Here is a 17,217-nt window from a genome sequence, read left to right on the forward strand (position 1 = left end):
GGGTTTACATGTGGTCGATGGTGTTTGGATGTGGTCGATAGTGTTTAAATGTGGTCGATAGGGTTTACATGTTTAATTGTGGTCGATAGTGTTTAATTGTGGTCGATAGTGTTTAATTGTGGTCGATAGGGTTTACATGTTTAAATGTGGTCAATAGTGTTTATATATGGTCGATAGGGTTTACATGTGGTCCATAGTGTTTAAATGTGGTCCACAGTGTTTAAATGTGGTCGATAGGGTTTACGTGTGGTCCATAGTGTTTAAATGTGGGTGATAGTGTTTAAATGTGGGTGATAGTGTTTAAATGTGGGCGATAGTGTTTACATGTGGTCGATAGTGTTTACATGTGGTCGATAGTGTTTACATGTGGTCGATAGTGTTTACATGTGGTCGATATTGTTTAAATGTGATCGACAGTGTTTAAATATGTTCTTTTCCCTCACTCTCCACCTCATCCCTAACTCTCCACCTCAAGCTGGTGTGTAGTGAGCGTTCTGGCACCGATTGGCTGCCGTGCATCACCCAAGTGGGTGCTACATATTGGTGGTGGTTAGTGAGGTCCCCCCTTCACTTTAGGCGTCTTTGAGTGTTATTAATTATTATTATTCTTCATGTTTAACCTCTGTTTTCCTTTTATTCCTAGTCTGTTTTACATAGTTTTGAATGATGACTATATGCTCTGTAAGGTGACCTTGGGTGTCTTGAAAGGCGCCTCTAAATGAAATGTATTATTATTATTTATTTATTCAGGTGGTGTGGTTAAATGTGGATTCAATGTGCTAGTTGTGTGGGCTGATTTAAGACGTCTATAGAGTCTGATGCGTTTGCCAAATCATGTTTTTTATTAAGCCCTTGATCGTTTTATTAGGTGGATTTTTGCCTTTTAAAAACAAAACAAATTAAAAGTTAAAACCCTTAAGAATTTGATATATTTCTTTCAAGTATATTAGTCTAGATGCAGCTAAACTATACAAAACTGCCAAAATAAAGTAAAAAAAAAAAGATTAGTATCAAGTTTTAATGAAGTTTCTACAGGTTAAAGGACTGTCGTTTGGAGAAGATTGGTGCCAATATTTGGGGAAAGGAATGCATGATTAATTCAAATTAAGTTAGCTTGAATCAACTTTGCCTCAGTGGTGTGGTTTGAGCACTAAAACGAATCTGCTCGTTCCGTTACTTCACAGGTCAAGGAGTAGAAAGTGATTCTGTGAGTATCCAAACTGAACCATGAAGAAGAAACTGCGAACTGTAAGTCCTTATATTTCCTCTTTATGCTGGGGCATTGTTTTGGCCTCCTCGTTGGCTGAGGTGGAAAGGTGAATGATTTAAATGTTTTTTGTTGGTACTTGGGCTAATTACCTGTTTAGTTTGAACATGTGTCAATGCTGTGTTAGAAGGGTTGTAGTATAGGTTCCAAGTGAATTGTGAGAATAGTAACATAGGGTTTCAGAGTGCAGCCAAAACATACTCCAAGGTTTTGTCTAGATGTTCTTTCGACATGCTTCGCCACTACTTCCTGAACTTTGCATCACGTCACATGAGTTACCGTATGAGGGTTCAGATTGAGTGATCAGAGATGCATGCTAGGGTTCTGCGCTGTCTGAAGCCTCCAGCTCTGTAGACTTGCCCCCTTCAGGTGAAGGCATGTGTCTAAGAGGTGGTTGTGAAGTCATTTACATGAACTGGGATGTCATTCAAGATGGTGACAGGCTCTCACCTAAAGGAGAAACGCCCGGGGATGAGATGTGAGGGCTCTTCCTCAACGACTAGAACACCACCTCGGTCCTTCGCTAGAGAACCATGGAGCACCTTTCAACATTGCCCACCATACATCTTGAAGCCGTAGCTACGGTTTCTCTACCTCCGCAGCTGGAGTAGAGCACAGCTGCAGTCACGAAAAGGGTCCTTGGTGGGATCTTACCGCGATAGGTTCTGATTTAAGAGGACCGAACTTCCAGGACCAGCTGGCCTCCTCCATTACTCTGCAGTTCAGCCTGAGAAAGGCTTGCATCTGAGCCAGCAGAGGGCTCATCGGCCTGCTGTTCATATGGGATGAGGAGAATCCTACTGTAAAGACCTACCAACCAATCCCTGCTCTGTTCAAGGTCTGGTCCATTCATGACCTACCTACCAACTACTGGGACGTCCGATACCTACCAACTACTGGGACGTCCGATACCTACCAACTACTGGGACGTCTGAAACCTACCAACTACTGGGATGTCTGAAACCTACCAACTACTGGGATGTCTGAAACCTACCAGCTACTGGGATGTCTGAAACCTACCAGCTACTGGGATGTCTGAAACCCACCAGCTACTGGGATGTCTGAAACCTACCAGCTACTGGGATGTCTGAAACCTACCAGCTACTGGGATGTCTGAAACCTACCAGCTACTGGGATGTCTGAAACCTACCAGCTACTGGGATGTCTGAAACCTACCAGCTACTGGGATGTCTGAAACCTACCAGCTACTGGGATGTCTGAAACCTACCAGCTACTGGGATGTCTGAAACCTACCAGCTACTGGGATGTCTGAAACCTACCAGCTACTGGGATGTCTGAAACCTACCAGCTACTGGGATGTCTGAAACCTACCAGCTACTGGGATGTCTGAAACCTACCAGCTACTGGGATGTCTGAAACCTACCAGCTACTGGGATGTCTGAAACCTACCAGCTACTGGGATGTCTGAAACCTACCAGCTACTGGGATGTCTGAAACCTACCAGCTACTGGGATGTCTGAAACCTACCAGCTACTGGGATGTCTGAAACCTACCAGCTACTGGGATGTCCGAAACCTACCAGCTACTGGGATGTCCGAAACCTACCAGCTACTGGGATGTCCGATACCTACCATCCCACCACTGGGGTGACCTAATCAGATTACCTTCTCACCACTTCCATCAAATCCCGTCCCTGTTCTCAGGCTCATCAAAGCGGAAGAGTTTGAGTCTGAAGGAAAACAACTGGACTGCCTGTGGCTCTTCAGGTGGGCATGGCGAGGGTTCTACCTTGCCTGGTTGTTCAGGTGGTCAGGGTTTTACCTGGCCTGGTTGTTCATGCGGTCAGGGTTCTACCTGGCCTGGTTGTTCATGCGGTCAGGGTTCTACCTGGCCTGGTTCTTCATGTGGTCAGGGTTCTGCCTGGCCTGGTTCTTCATGTGGTCAGGGTTCTGCCTGGCCTGGTTGTTCATGTGGTCAGGGTTCTACCTGGCCTGGTTGTTCATGTGGTCAGGGTTCTACCTGGCCTGGTTGTTCATGTGGTCAGGGTTCTACCTGGCCTGGTTGTTCATGTGGTCAGGGTTCTACCTGGCCTGGTTGTTCATGTGGTCGGGGTTCTACCTGGCCTGGGGTTCTTCATCCGGGCGTGATCAGGGTGACGAGGCATACCATGTGTGAGCGTGATGACATGGGGATACGCACTTATTATACATCACAACATTTTAGGAAATGGTCCTTCAAGCTTGAAAGACTGCGATGTGGCTGCCCTTTCTAGCCCCGACATGATAGTTGGCTGGCAGGCCCTGTGGATTGTATCTTCTGGACTCCTGTGCTGGGATGCAAGTTTTTCTTGGGCTGAATTGCAATGCATTTGTCGATGCTAGCTGGACCTGGGAGTTGGGTCCCCCTTTGAATCAGAAACCATCTTGGTAACATCCCAACTAGGGTTCTCTTCATGCTGTAACCAAGCTCTTCTTCAGCTGAGGAGGAAAAGAAATCCTCGCTGGGGCTTCAAGATCTATGAAGAGGAATATTGAAATGTGTGCAATGGTTCCCTCCCGTAGGCGCTGTGGTGTATTCTAGTCGCTGAGAAAGAGCCCTCGCATCCTACCCATGGCGTCTCTCCTTGGGTCTTGACGGATGTTCCAGGTCATGTAACTGATGCCCTTCAGCCCTTTTGAACACTGTTTCTCCGGAGGGGGGCACGTCTACAGAACAGTAGACTTCAGACAGCACAGTATCCTAACATGCATCTCTGGCCACTCAGACCACACCCGGATCAATATGACAATGCTCATGCGATGTGAAGCGAGGAAGTAGCCAAAAGACAGATTAGTTAGCTTTTTTTGTACACTGGCAAGCATTGTTAATTGGTAGATAATTAGTTAAATGGGGTAACTGAAATGTTTAGTCAAAATGTTTTGTACATAAACCAACAGCAACAAACTACCAGATCGCCTCAAGGTAAGTCTGTTGGCTGTATTTTGCAATGAGACGACCACAAGATCTTCATCGTCGTTCAGCTCAAGGTGAGGTGCTGGTTACGTTACTTGGGGATGGTTCGTACTGGAACGTTACGATTCCAGTATGACGGGGCTTGGGGTTTCTGTAGAGGTTGGTAGTTAGTTTTGTGCAGTCTGTGAAGCTCTAATGCTGCAGTACTGTGTGGTGGAGGATAACTGGCAGTACGAACAGGATTGGCAATTGTGTTACGTCATCCACACCTTATTATGGCGTCTGGCAGTACGATCAGGATTGGCAATTGCGTTATGTCATCCACACCTTATTATGGCGTGTGGCAGTACGATCAATATTGGCATTTGCGTAAACCTCATAACTAATGAGCGTACCCAATTAAGGTAATCTGGCAGTGCCCCATTTCTATAGGTAACCATCTGCGATTATTGGTAAATCCTTATGCACTAGAAATTAGGAAGGGCACTCTTAAAATATATATATTTTGAATTATCCCACAAAATACCGCAAACTACTTTGATAACTGCGCTCTACAATAAACTCTCGATTTTCTGCGCACACATTTATCGGGTCGCGTAAAAGATGAGACGACGGCATTTACATACTACGGCTTTTTAGTTCTTCAACAACCCAGCAGCTGAATGTGGCTAAGTATCATTTTACTATCTAAATTACTATTGATATTGCTAGTGTTCTAAATATCTGGGCTGTGATCTGCTCAATATAGTTTCTGCTAGACTTCAGAAACAAAAGGAAGGGTTAAATGTAAGTGTGCTTATTCACGTATTATCAAATGGTATAGCTGTTTAGAAAAGTAAAGTTAATTGTTGCGCAAATGCTACCATAAACCTTTGACTTTTGAATAAATCAAACTAAGCACAAGGCAACTAAGATACGTGGTGACCAAGAACTCTTATATTGATGTTCAGTTTATTATTGGTGAGGCAGTGATGTAAAGCGCGTTGTGGTGTTTTTAAATGGATGAATGTTGTGCTAACAGACGGGGGGAAACTCCAGGCCTTGCAGTCCTGATCCTGTATGATGCAGAAGATGTCAATCCAACCGCACATGTGAGTGTTTGATATTGAAGCTTTCACATTGATTCCCACAGTATTTACCAATCTTTTATAACATTATGATCTTCTCAGTGATCTCTGCAGCGTGGTCGGTGGGAGGAGATGTGGCCGAGCAGTTGAACCAGGCTCTATCGGTGTAAGTGGCTTTCGATCAATGTTGATTTTTGCGTTAAAAGGATGAATATTGGATGTTAATGTGCTTGATTATGATGGTTCAGTACCTTGATTTAGTGTTTGGGAGTCCGCTTCTTGAAGACGTCCAACCTGTGTCTAGTTTATTGCTTCTCTTTCTGAAAAATGTACTGATCGCTTTGGTTAAAAGCATCTGCTAAATGCCCTCAATGTAAATGTAGTTGATTAATAAAGCTAATTTACAGCAGTTTAGAAATGGCACGTCGTCTCCCAAGGTTTAGTTAAATATTGTACAACACAGCTGGGTGGACCTGAGGCTGGGGACCAGAGGGTAACCCCACTACCTGGACCAGTAATGGGGCAGCAGGGTGGACCAGGGTACCATCTCCAAGCCGCTCTGAAACTAATTGTTGAGGCTGATTATTTTTTATTGTCTTTCTCAGATTTTCATTCTGACAGTAGTAGTTTATACATTTCTCAACGAGTCAACTTGTAAACTTGAAGTTAGATATTTTTTTTCCTTTACAAAAGCAAGGGTGTGCAGGTTTGACCTCCCCGGCTTTGTTACCAGATTTTGGACCCAACTACTGCCGTTTCATGTTAGGTCAGGACGCGTTGGTGGAGGAGGAGGGCTGATGGAGGAGAGCCGACGGAGCCATGGTGGACGAGAGCCGACGGAGCCATGGTGGACGAGAGCCGACGGAGCCATGGTGGACGAGAGCCGACGGAGCCATGGTGGACGAGAGCCGACGGAGGAGCCGTGGTGGACGAGAGCCGACGGAGGAGCCGTGGTGGACGAGAGCCGACGGAGGAGCCGTGGTGGACGAGAGCCGACGGAGGAGCCGTGGTGGAGGTCCTGCCTTAAGAAAGATGTCGGGGTGAATGCAGCCAACCTCTAAATTGATTATCACTCTCACTGCTACTGAACGGTTTCTGTTCTAAAATCGGTTACTTCAGCCGTCATCTAATATGGCTGATTTTGGACCCAACTACTGCCGTTTGTTAGGTCAGGACGCGTTGGTTGAGGAGGAGGGCTGATGGAGGAGATCCGATGGAGCCATGGTGGACGAGAGCCGACAGCGCCATGGTGGACGAGAGCCGACAGCGCCATGGTGGACGAGAGCCGACGGAGCCATGGTGGACGAGAGCCGACGGAGCCATGGTGGTCGAGAGCCGACGGAGGAGCCATGGTGGTCGAGAGCCGACGGAGGAGCCATGGTGGACGAGAGCCGACGGAGGAGCCGTGGTGGACGAGAGCCGACGGAGGAGCCGTGGTGGAGGTCCTGCCTTAAGAATGATGTCGGGGTGAATGCAGCCAGTCTCTAAATCGATTATCACTCTCACTGCTACTGAACGGTTTCTGTTCTAAAATCGGTTACTTCAGCCGTCATCTAATATGGCAGATTTAGAGAAAACCGTCCTTGGCTTAATGGAGCCATCAGTGAAGAAGTTTTATTGAGACTCTAACCCCTCAATGTGAAGGCTAGAGTCTACGCTACTGGTACAAGAATTCAACAAGTTTTATCGTTTGTTTTAAATATTGAGTTTCAGCTGAGGCAGAAGACTGTTTGAATAATGTTAACAGTCAAATTTCAAATGTGTGCTGTTGAATTCACAGAATGTTCTACCATTCTCCTGCATAACACATTTTCAAGTGTGTGCATGGTTCTTATTTATTTTTTTAACTTGCAGTGTCTTCTATTCCTCTACATTTTACACCAAAAGCCAGTACTTTGGTTCAGAATGGTTTAAAAGAGGCGTCCAAAGAATAATCCCACCCACTGCTCAACTACCACCCCTGTTTGTTGCAGACCCAATGCCCTTGGCTGATGGAGGAACTGCATCTGGAGGACGACCATGAATCTACCTGCCAACAGGTGGTACTGGTTTGCACTGGTTTGCATGAACTGAACATGGTGGACATGAGGCAAATTCCCTGCTTTTTGCTCCAGACCAGGACTCTGTGATGGAGGGGTGGTGATGGAGCCGTGCTGAGGACCCGCTGGTGAAGGACGTCCCTCGGTGGGGGGGCAAGGACAGCCGACCCTGAGGTGATTATACCTTACACTGCCACCTCAATGTGAAGGAGTAGGCTGCTAGACTAGCCACTCCACCAGCCCTACATCGGTCTCTTCAGCCATCGTTTTGATCAGAATGATTTTGAGAAAAAAGTCGCTGGGTTAATGGAGCTGTGAGTGAACAGGATTTATTCACTCACAATTTTGCTCTCCATGTGAGGCTGCAGCGTCTGATTTCTCACATGAGTTCTGAAAGTTGTTATTCTGTAAAGGGGATGTATATACCACCAGGTGTGAGTGTGATTAGCCTAACAAGCGGTTTTGAAAATCTGCCCCATATGACATCACTAGTGGGCGTGTCCACCTAGATCTGTGCTGTACAGATCATTCTACCAGCCTACCCAGTGGACCGAAGTAAACGTTGCTCATCTATCCAGCACAGATCTAGGTGTACACGCCCAGTAGTGATGTAATATGTGTCAGATTTTGGAAACGGCTTGTAAGGCTAATCACACTCACACCTGGTGGTATAATGTCCCCTTTTAAAATGAAGAAAAACTGTCTACTGAGGTGTGAGAATGTTTTTTTTTTTCATATCCTGATTGTATCGCTGACCCACCAGGATCCGCTCGGATCTACGATCGCTACGATGCGACTGCAGAGGTCTCAGGAAGGTAAAGGACAGCTGTGGGTCATCATTGTGTTCAGTCATGTGACGATCAGAACTAAGTGATTCAATTATTTATGGAACTGAACAGCATTTTCATCAACTAGAATATTTCAGTGTTCTGACTTAAAAGATTACAAACTATAGCTGCTTTGCATTTGCTTTAGTTTCTATGCAAGTTGGAAAGAATAAAACAAATCATATTCAATGCCCTCATTAACACTCCAGCCAGGGCTTTGGTTTAAACTGGGCGTCACAAGAATACCCCCCCCCCCCCCCCAATTGCTCAACTACCACCACTGTTAACACAGACCAGGAGTCCTTGCCTGAGGAGAGCTGATGGAGGAGCCGTGCACCTGGAGAACCATGAGTCTGCCTGCCAACAAGTAGTACTGGTATGTTTGCATGAACTAAACATGACTTGTACTGGGAAACAACAGTTTACTACCAGACATTATAGCAAACTACCACTGATGTCAGACCATCAAACTACCACTTTGATTGTGCCCAGACATTGAGGCCAAACGGCCCTGTTTGTCCCCAAACAGGAAGGCGGGGCATAGGGAGGTGATGGAGGACCTGCCTGGTGAAGGACGTCAGGGTGGGGCGAGTGACACCCGACTCCAAGGGGATATCCACTGAGGAGAGAGCTGAAGGAGCCATGCATCTGGAAGGTGAGTCTGTTGCTGATGGAACTCTAAACGGGGTAGGATGGGGTGTTGGGCTCTCCATCAAATGGTGCTGGGTTCCACCCCTGAGTTCTCGGACTACATGGCATGGCGCACTTCTGAATTCACCAAGACTCTTTGGCTCGGACGGTCTGCCAGATAACTGAATCGTTGTGTCCTTTTGTATTCATATCATCCGTCTTTGTAAGGTGCAGTTGAAATGCTGTGTCCAGTCTGGGACACACACCTGAGCTGCGTCAAGCCTGTATCTCTGACCAGCTGGAGTCCCTTAGGTCAGTAGCCCACTGCTGAAGATGACATGGATATCGTGTTCATTGACTACAGGTGTAATAACCTTTTGATAATGTGACACTATCTAGACAGTCAACTGAACAATATGCTGTTTTCCTCTGTCCACATTTCAGTGATCAACAACCGCCACTCATCGCTGGCCTGTGGATTCATCTCCTTCACTCACACAACGTGACCTTGGCCTGTGGATTCATCTACTCCACACTCACACAACAGGACTTTGGCCTGTGGATTCATCTACTCCACACTCACACAACAGGACTTTGGCCTGTGGATTCATCTCCTCCACACTCACGCAACGTGACCTTCTCACCATCTGTTGCACGTTTGGATGCACCTAGCGTGTTCCATCGAGGGTTCCTTCCTCCCCACGGTGGGAGGGTTCCTTGTCCTTCAAGGCGTCGGGGTTCAGTGTTAGGGACAGAGTTAGGGACAGATGGCTGCGCTGGATTCACGATATACGCTTTGTGATCAAAATGGGTTCGGACATTGGACAAAACGCTTCCCAAAATGTTTCAATGTGCAAACGATTTTATGAAATGTATACTCATGGTGTTTATATAAAATCGTATATAACAAATTCTACCTGGTTGTGTGGCTTTTTCTGCATGTTGTGCATTATGTGATGTTTAATACTGACCATAATGAGTTAACCTATACACATCTACCCTACCCCCCCCCCCCCCTCTACCCTCACCTTGACCCCCCCCCCCCCTCTACCCTCACCTTGACCCCCCCCCCTCTACCCTCACCTTGACCCCCCCCCTCTACCCTCACCTTGACCCCCCCCCTCTACCCTCACCGTGACCCCCCCTCTACCCTCACCTTGACCCCCCCTCTACCCTCACCTTGACCCCCCCCTCTACCCTCACCTTGACCCCCCCCTCTACCCTCACCTTGACCCCCCCCCTCTACCCTCACCTTGACCCCCCCCCCCTCTACCCTCACCTTGACCCCCCCACCCCTCTACCCTCACCTTGACCCCCCCACCCCTCTACCCTCACCTTGACCCCCCCCTCTACCCTCACCTTGACCCCCCCCCTCTACCCTCACCTTGACCCCCCCCCCCTCTACCCTCACCTTGACCCCCCCCCCCCTCTACCCTCACCTTGCCCCCCTCTACCCTCACCTTGAAGATCCGTCCACCGGCGGCGGTGTCACGGCGACGTACATAAGGAAATTCAGACAAAATGTACGTCTACTCTCGACGTGTGGATAAGTTCGTCGCCACTAAGACGCCTGCTGCCCTACGTCGCCGTGAGAACGCCTGAACTAGGTATGTGGCCACAAAGCGCTTCAGTGTGATTTTATGACGTAGTTTACGATTAACTAGTGTTTTATCAGGGTTCATACGGTCATGAAAAACCTGGAAAAGTCATGGAATTTTAAAATGGCTATTTCCAGGCCTGGAAAAGTGCTTGAAAAAAAATTAAATCCAAAATGTTTTGGAGAAGTCATGGAAATTTGTTATATTCATATTTTCATGTCATTCATTTACCTGGGATGAGCAAAATTGTGGGTTTCTGTGGTGGCAAAGCATTTCACATTTCAAACATGGGAGAGGCGGCATTAACGAGCCATGCCAAAGGAAGCAAACATCAATGGTTTGGATTTCTCATTGTTAGTTTAAATACTACATTTGATCACTTTTTCATGTACACACCAGAAGTTTCTCAAAATGTTTAGTCATGGAAAAGTCATTGAAAAGTCATGGAAATCTATTGGTCAAAATGTGTATGAACCCTGTTTTATACAACCAGCACATTTATATCACTTGGAACAGCAATGTATAATGCAGGACAGATAAACTGTTGTTTAAATGTAGGCCATTTTGATGGTGCCTGTTTTGATACGGTTATTCACTCTCAAAGTAGACCTATTGTTTTAGTTGAGATAATGAATTGCTAATTTGTTTGGGTAAAGCGCTTCATTGTGATTTTATGACTTAGTTTAGGATTTACTAGTGTTTTATACAACCAGCACATTTATATCACTTGGAACAGCAATGTATAATGGTGTAGGACGGATAAAGTGTTGTTTAAATGTAGGCCATTTTGATGGTGCCTGTTTTGATACTGTTATTCACTCTCAAAGTAGACCTATTATTGTTTTAGTTGAGATAATGAATTGCTAATTTGTATGGGTAATTTACTGTAATTAAAATGGGTAGGTCTACAGACTTGGCATTAAACACCACTGAAAGTGTTATCTTTTACTACAGTATATCTGTTAAGAGTCACATTCATGCTTAATATTTATATTAATGTAATTAGATAAATGAATTTGATTTGAAGGTTTATTTTGGTTATTGGTTATTGGGTTTATTTAATCAGTCATACAGAAGAAATTGTGTAGATTATTCATTGATTGAGATAACAATGCTAAGAATATCTGATCTGTGTAAAATAAAGGAGATGACAATGGCAGCCAACATAACCAGCGTTAAATCTCCTCTCTTGCCTGTTTTCATATTTCCTTGTACACACAGGAGACTATAGATCTACTAACACAACAATTTATTATCCGTACAATACCAAGAATCAACAGATTTTCACGATTACAATCATGAATACAATTTGAATTAAGCTCACATTCACAAACAAATATATTCTAAATGAATACTCTGAGCAAGCATGACAATACTGCAAGGCAAGCCATTACATCATGTCTTGTACTACACTAATGCTACTCAATACCTTTGCAAATACTTTGCAGGAGGGAGAATCCCAGCACAGTGACCTGACTGCAATCGTGTGTTTGAGGCGCTTTTCATCCAACTCTACGAGCAGTACTGTGGATCAAGGCGCGTATGTGGAGTCAGGCACCAGTGTTTGAGCCATACCCCCACATCCGGCAAGTCTTTATTATTAATATCATGGTGATGGAGAAAAGCACCACCCGGCTCCAAGTGATAAATACTGCAACAATCACAAGATGTTGAGTTTATAAACACTTTACCCAGCCAATAATAACCTAGTATCTGTGCCATTTCCTGTGTAGCCATGTTGTCATCTGATATTATGCTTTGTTATACAAAAAAGGTAATACTTTTAGGCACTGCACAGGGAGAACTGTCGCGAGCCCATAGAGGCTCCATCTTCTGTTCTGAGGCCTGCTCCTGAGCTTCCTCTCCAGTCAACCAAACCAGCTCTTCAACCACTTGCCCACACCTCCACTTCTCCTGCCTGCCTCCCAATCAAAGCTTTTGTTTGGCCGTCTGCCAAAATAATACATGTTGGCTTACAACTAGTGACTACAATGAAGTCTTCTATCTGCCCAATAATGTTTTTCTTCTTTCTTGCCTTCTCAAATTCAACATTTGTATGGTTAATTATCTGCTGTCAAAGCACAGATTCTGTTGAATGATCGATGCTTAAATGCGGTTGTTAATTCACAAATGTTTTCTGTTTCATCAAAGAAATTCCATTGTGATCATTTACATTGTTACATTGATTTATATATTAACTACAACTTTTGAAAAAGAAAGTGAATAATATAGCCTAGATAGAAAACAGAAAATGTCATAGGGGGTATTCCACGAACGGACGTTTAACAAACAGAGTTAACGCTGAACTCTAGGTTGAGTGAGCCTGTGCCAACTAAACCAGAGCTGTCGGTTCTACGGCACCGGTTATGCATTAGTTCAATCAACACAGGGTTGTGCGCGTCCACGCCAAACCTATAAAGAAGTGATTTATGGATCATGGAAACCCTGATCGAAATGGGGAAACGGGCCGCTTGAAAGTGAAAATGTCATGTTGTCCTGGGAACCGGATTTTCAGTTCTAAACAACCGAACGAGAGATGGCGTTGAGATGTGCGAGAGATGTGTCGTTTCTTTCAAAATGAAAATAAATCAATATCAAGAGGTGAAAATCACTACCAATCGAAACATGTCGAGGCGTTAATGTATTCACTGCAAGGTACTGTGGAGAAAGCTATTTAAATATATTAAAGATTTGCGTGAGAATCTGTATCTCTCCAGCAAAAAGTCATCCGGATATAGCCGTGGTCTTATAAATCTCTCCCGGTGGATTGCACGAATAATTGGTGCTCCGGTATCAACAGGGCTCTCATCAAAAGGGCATGCCATTGTGAACACATGGAATATGCGGTGAACGCAGCTTTAAATCCCCCAAACCGGGTTATGTTCCAAACTTAACCTGCACAAAACCTGGTCCGACCAGGTTTGATTCAGAGCATATGTTGCTATAGTAGCCTAACATACCGTGTTCATTTTGGAACGGAAACCCTAGGGTTACCGCAAAGTAAACCCTGGGTTAATTTGCCCGGTTATGTGATAAAACCGGCTTTGTGGAGCTGCCCTATGAAGTGACATTATGCCCATACAATCATCAAAACATTGAGATCTGTTTTAAAACAGTTTGTCTTTTTGACACATAAAAACTAACGTTTTTTATAAAATGTCATCAACTTATTCATCAACAAGTCATTGGATATATTAATACCGGAAAATAATGAAGAAAAAAATCATAGATATAGACTGGGAATCGAACCCCAGTCCCAACGGCGGCGGCGTGCATATCCTCTCCACACGGCGGCGGCGTAGCATCTCCACACGTTCATTTCACACGTTGTTATCCTTCTCCAGGAAATCCTGGCACTATCCACTCGCCATAGTAGCAGGGCTCAAGCGGGATACATTCGCGGCCAACAATCCCCTTCTCCTCCATGTCGTGGTTCAAGTTCAGGGAGTCAAAGCCAAAGTTCCTTTCCCCCAATTCATTCTCAACCATGGCTGAGATAACCCCCACTACGAGTCTCGTTGTAGAAATACCAGAGACGAGAGTCCGACGTGTTATGCGCCATCACACCAACAGCAGAACGGTTATCCAACAAGGAAGTGTACAACACTTGCGTTACAGTCCTGGAGCTCTATATCTAAATAATATATAATACATAGATATCTATATCAAATAATACATATTATCACGGCCAAAAGCTGTGCACGTCCAGACAATATGAATCACAAAGGACTTCGTCGGGTTCTCCGACGTCTCTGGTTCTTCCACTTCCACATCAATCTGAAGAAGACGCGGTCGTTTGAGATTCATAATAGCCTATCGTCTGGAGGCTCACACAGCTTTTGGCCGTGATAATATATATTATATATTATATGATATAGATATCTATGTATAATATGGGTTTCTAAGAGCCATTGCGATACATCCACCGTAAACAGCGCATGGTACCGTGGCTACAAGCTGCTCAGGGCCAGGTGATAATATATATTATATTATATTATATTATATTATATAGATATCTATGCATAATATGGGTTTCTACGAGCCATTGCGATACATCCACCGTAAACAGAGCGCATGGTACAAGCTGCTCAGGGCCACACCCCCACCCCCCTCCTTGACCTGCCTTGACACGCCCACCGTAACCAGAGCGAATGGTACTGTGGCTACAAGCTGCTCAGAGCCACACCCCCACCCCCCTCCTTGACCTGCCTTGACACGCCCACCGAAACAGCGCGTTTGGGGGAAGCTCAATGTGCGACTGGTTCGGAGTGGCTGTAAATTTCGGGGACGTCTTTGAATACTGTGTTTGTGGCCCACTAATACCTATATTAAAGCATCCATAAAATAGCATGGCATGGGATCTTTAAGCCTAGGACTTGGCTTTTGCCATTTAAATATTTGTCTAGTTGTCAATGGTAGCTGCATTTTATTTTAATAAAATATTTGGATATTTTCCCTCAAATGAATAATAATTCAATCAAAATATGTGTGTGGCTGGTCTAGGGTTTATACAGCCTCGCTGGGCCTGAGGCAGGCTGATCAGACTCTGGTGAGGCTGTGATGTGTTCTGTAATCAAGGACCACAGGATAAATCAGCCATCAGCACACACTCAGCAGAGCTTTGACATGTCAATGTTCACCACCGGCTCTGTAAGGCACAACCTTTAAACTCATGAACAAATTGAGAACAGTAAAACCACCAAGATGGCGGGGGTCAGGTCCCCTGCTACAATACCTTAAGTTCATAAATCGAATTAAAGCAGACTTTTTCAGGCTAAAACTAATTGCATGTTTAAAGAACTACCTTCTTAATGATTGCATTTGACTAATTCACTCAAATGACTATGAATGGACTATGGACGAAGAGGCTTTCCTCAATCCTTGCACTCTCCCAATGGAAATAATATAAGGAAAGAGCAACATTCCACTGTCCAATCTGTGTCTGCTTTGCATAAATTGCCTCCACACACCAACCCACTAGTACATACCTCCCTCCCATGTTAATCCAGAGTCGAGAATATCCCCTTTGTGACTCGAATAAAGATTTGTTAGATGGGTGAATAATGTTGAGTTGGTGTCACTTTGTTGTAGAAAATGCTTACAACTTATCGTTTGAGTTTGTGTAACTGTTGACATTAGCGAAAAAACTCCTCCAATGACACATTTCCATAGGCCTACATTACAATGTTATCTTTAAAGAATGTACGTATTAGTATACAAAAATAGAGATTTTAATACAAACATCATTATACATACAATAGTGGCTACTCATTTTTTTTTACAATGTTAAAAAATTTACTCATGGACCAAATCCGCTTGGAAATGAGGCCCTGGACAATTTGTCGGAAGTTTGACACTGTTAAATGTTGACCTCAATTGTTTTACAATCCTGTTAAAAGCCATCCCAAACAGCAAAGCCTGGTGGCTGCTGGTGTCTGTGTTTCCTGCGGTGCCCCATGTGGGGCTGAAACAGTTTACTGATGGTGTTCAGGCCTTTAGGCAGCAGCAATCTGTACTCCTCCTCTTCGGATGGGTCTCTGCAGTGTTCCCTCTGCCTCCCACCCAGAAGCTCTTTAAGTTCCAACGTCCCACATGTCCCCAGGTAGTGGTAGGGCTTCTTCCCAGCGTTATCCCTTACGTTGACCCTGGCTCCGTAACCCTGAACCAGGAGAGTGATGATGTCACTGTGACCATGGAGGGCCGCGATGTGCAGAGGTGTGTAGCCTCCGTGTGTTTTGCTGTTGACGTCCACGCAGGTGCCTTTGCTCTTGGAGATGTCCATGATCTTGCGCACCATCTCGCCGTTGCCCCCCTTAACAGCCCAGTGGAGGGCTGTGAAGCCAGACAAGAAGTCTCTCTTGTTCACCAACTGTGTGTCCAGTAAAAGCAACCCGTAAACGTGCCTCCACATTCCTGCACTACACTTGACCAGCCACTCGTGAGCGATTGGATCCAAAGGAACGGAATCTGAATCCTCAACTTTTCTCGTAATGGAGCTTTGGGACCCCGTATCTGTAGGGGAGCCCTGGCCATTTAACATCAGCTCCGTTAAGTTTTCACAAGATTTCGACGCGTGTGTATTCCTCTCAAATATTTGACAAAAGCGGTTCACGGCTGGTACTGTTTGTGACAGGGACTTGACTGGAAATGGCTTATCTGGAGTTGTATATTCAGATGGCGTCTCCGAATTGAAATCACGAGGTCGTATCGGGGTACGAGGGGGTGAACTCACCGATACAACAGCAAAGACGGCACCGCTTTCCCCTTTTATACACACGTAATCACTTGAAATATTAAGGATCTTCAGTGACTGCTCATTTTCAGTGCAGCTGTTTGTATTAATCGGTAGAGCCATGGCCTCGGAATGATTATATATGGTGTCATCCTTGAAATTACCGCTTAAGTTGAAGGAATAGCACGCATTGTTGTTTTGTAGGTTGTGCAGTATTTCTGCAGACTCGGCTTGATCGGTGCTGTGGAGAGGCGAAGCAGCGGTCCGGAGTGATGGGTCTTGATGGGCACCACCGTCCCCCGATTTCAGCCCTTCGCCGTCTCCCTTCACAAAGTCCCGGAATCTTTTCTTTGTGACCACAAACTTGATACCATCGATCTGTTTGACCACGGCAACGCTGTTCACCAACTTCTTGAACAAGTCCCTATTGTGTTGCTTTCCCGCGGGATCGCCGCAGTGTATTTGACTTTTAAAACAGTTCAGCAGTTCTGCGTTTGTAACCTTGCCGCCGTTCTCCAATAAAAAGGTTAAAATTGTGTCCTGATTTAAAGCCATCTTTTCTAACAACCTAAAATAAATGATAACGGGAAGGGAAAAAAAACAGAACGGGCCACGACCGCCCCGCTCCACATACAATTAATTCT

General features: G+C 45.1%; 1 protein-coding gene and 1 long non-coding RNA gene across 2 annotated transcripts; one reads left to right on the forward strand and one right to left on the reverse strand.

Annotated features, from left to right (window-relative positions):
• The first annotated feature begins 6,530 nt into the window (after nucleotides 1-6,530).
• LOC132466474 (uncharacterized) lies at nucleotides 6,531-9,632 on the forward strand. The gene is made up of 7 exons (XR_009527879.1): nucleotides 6,531-6,714; nucleotides 7,221-7,460; nucleotides 8,050-8,101; nucleotides 8,406-8,489; nucleotides 8,643-8,768; nucleotides 8,972-9,055; nucleotides 9,188-9,632. It is a non-coding gene; the product is annotated as an uncharacterized LOC132466474 (long non-coding RNA).
• A 5,918-nt stretch (nucleotides 9,633-15,550) lies between these two features.
• On the reverse strand, nucleotides 15,551-17,212 carry sowahab (sosondowah ankyrin repeat domain family member Ab). The gene has a single exon (XM_060062916.1). It carries the CDS (start codon nucleotides 17,126-17,128, stop codon nucleotides 15,734-15,736), a length of 1,395 nt encoding a protein of 464 aa, XP_059918899.1. The 5' UTR covers nucleotides 17,129-17,212; the 3' UTR covers nucleotides 15,551-15,733.
• Nucleotides 17,213-17,217: the final 5 nt, after the last annotated feature.

The sequence above is a fragment of the Gadus macrocephalus genome, chromosome 10 (genome assembly GCF_031168955.1).
Source record: "Gadus macrocephalus chromosome 10, ASM3116895v1".
Lineage (NCBI taxonomy): Eukaryota > Metazoa > Chordata > Actinopteri > Gadiformes > Gadidae > Gadus > Gadus macrocephalus.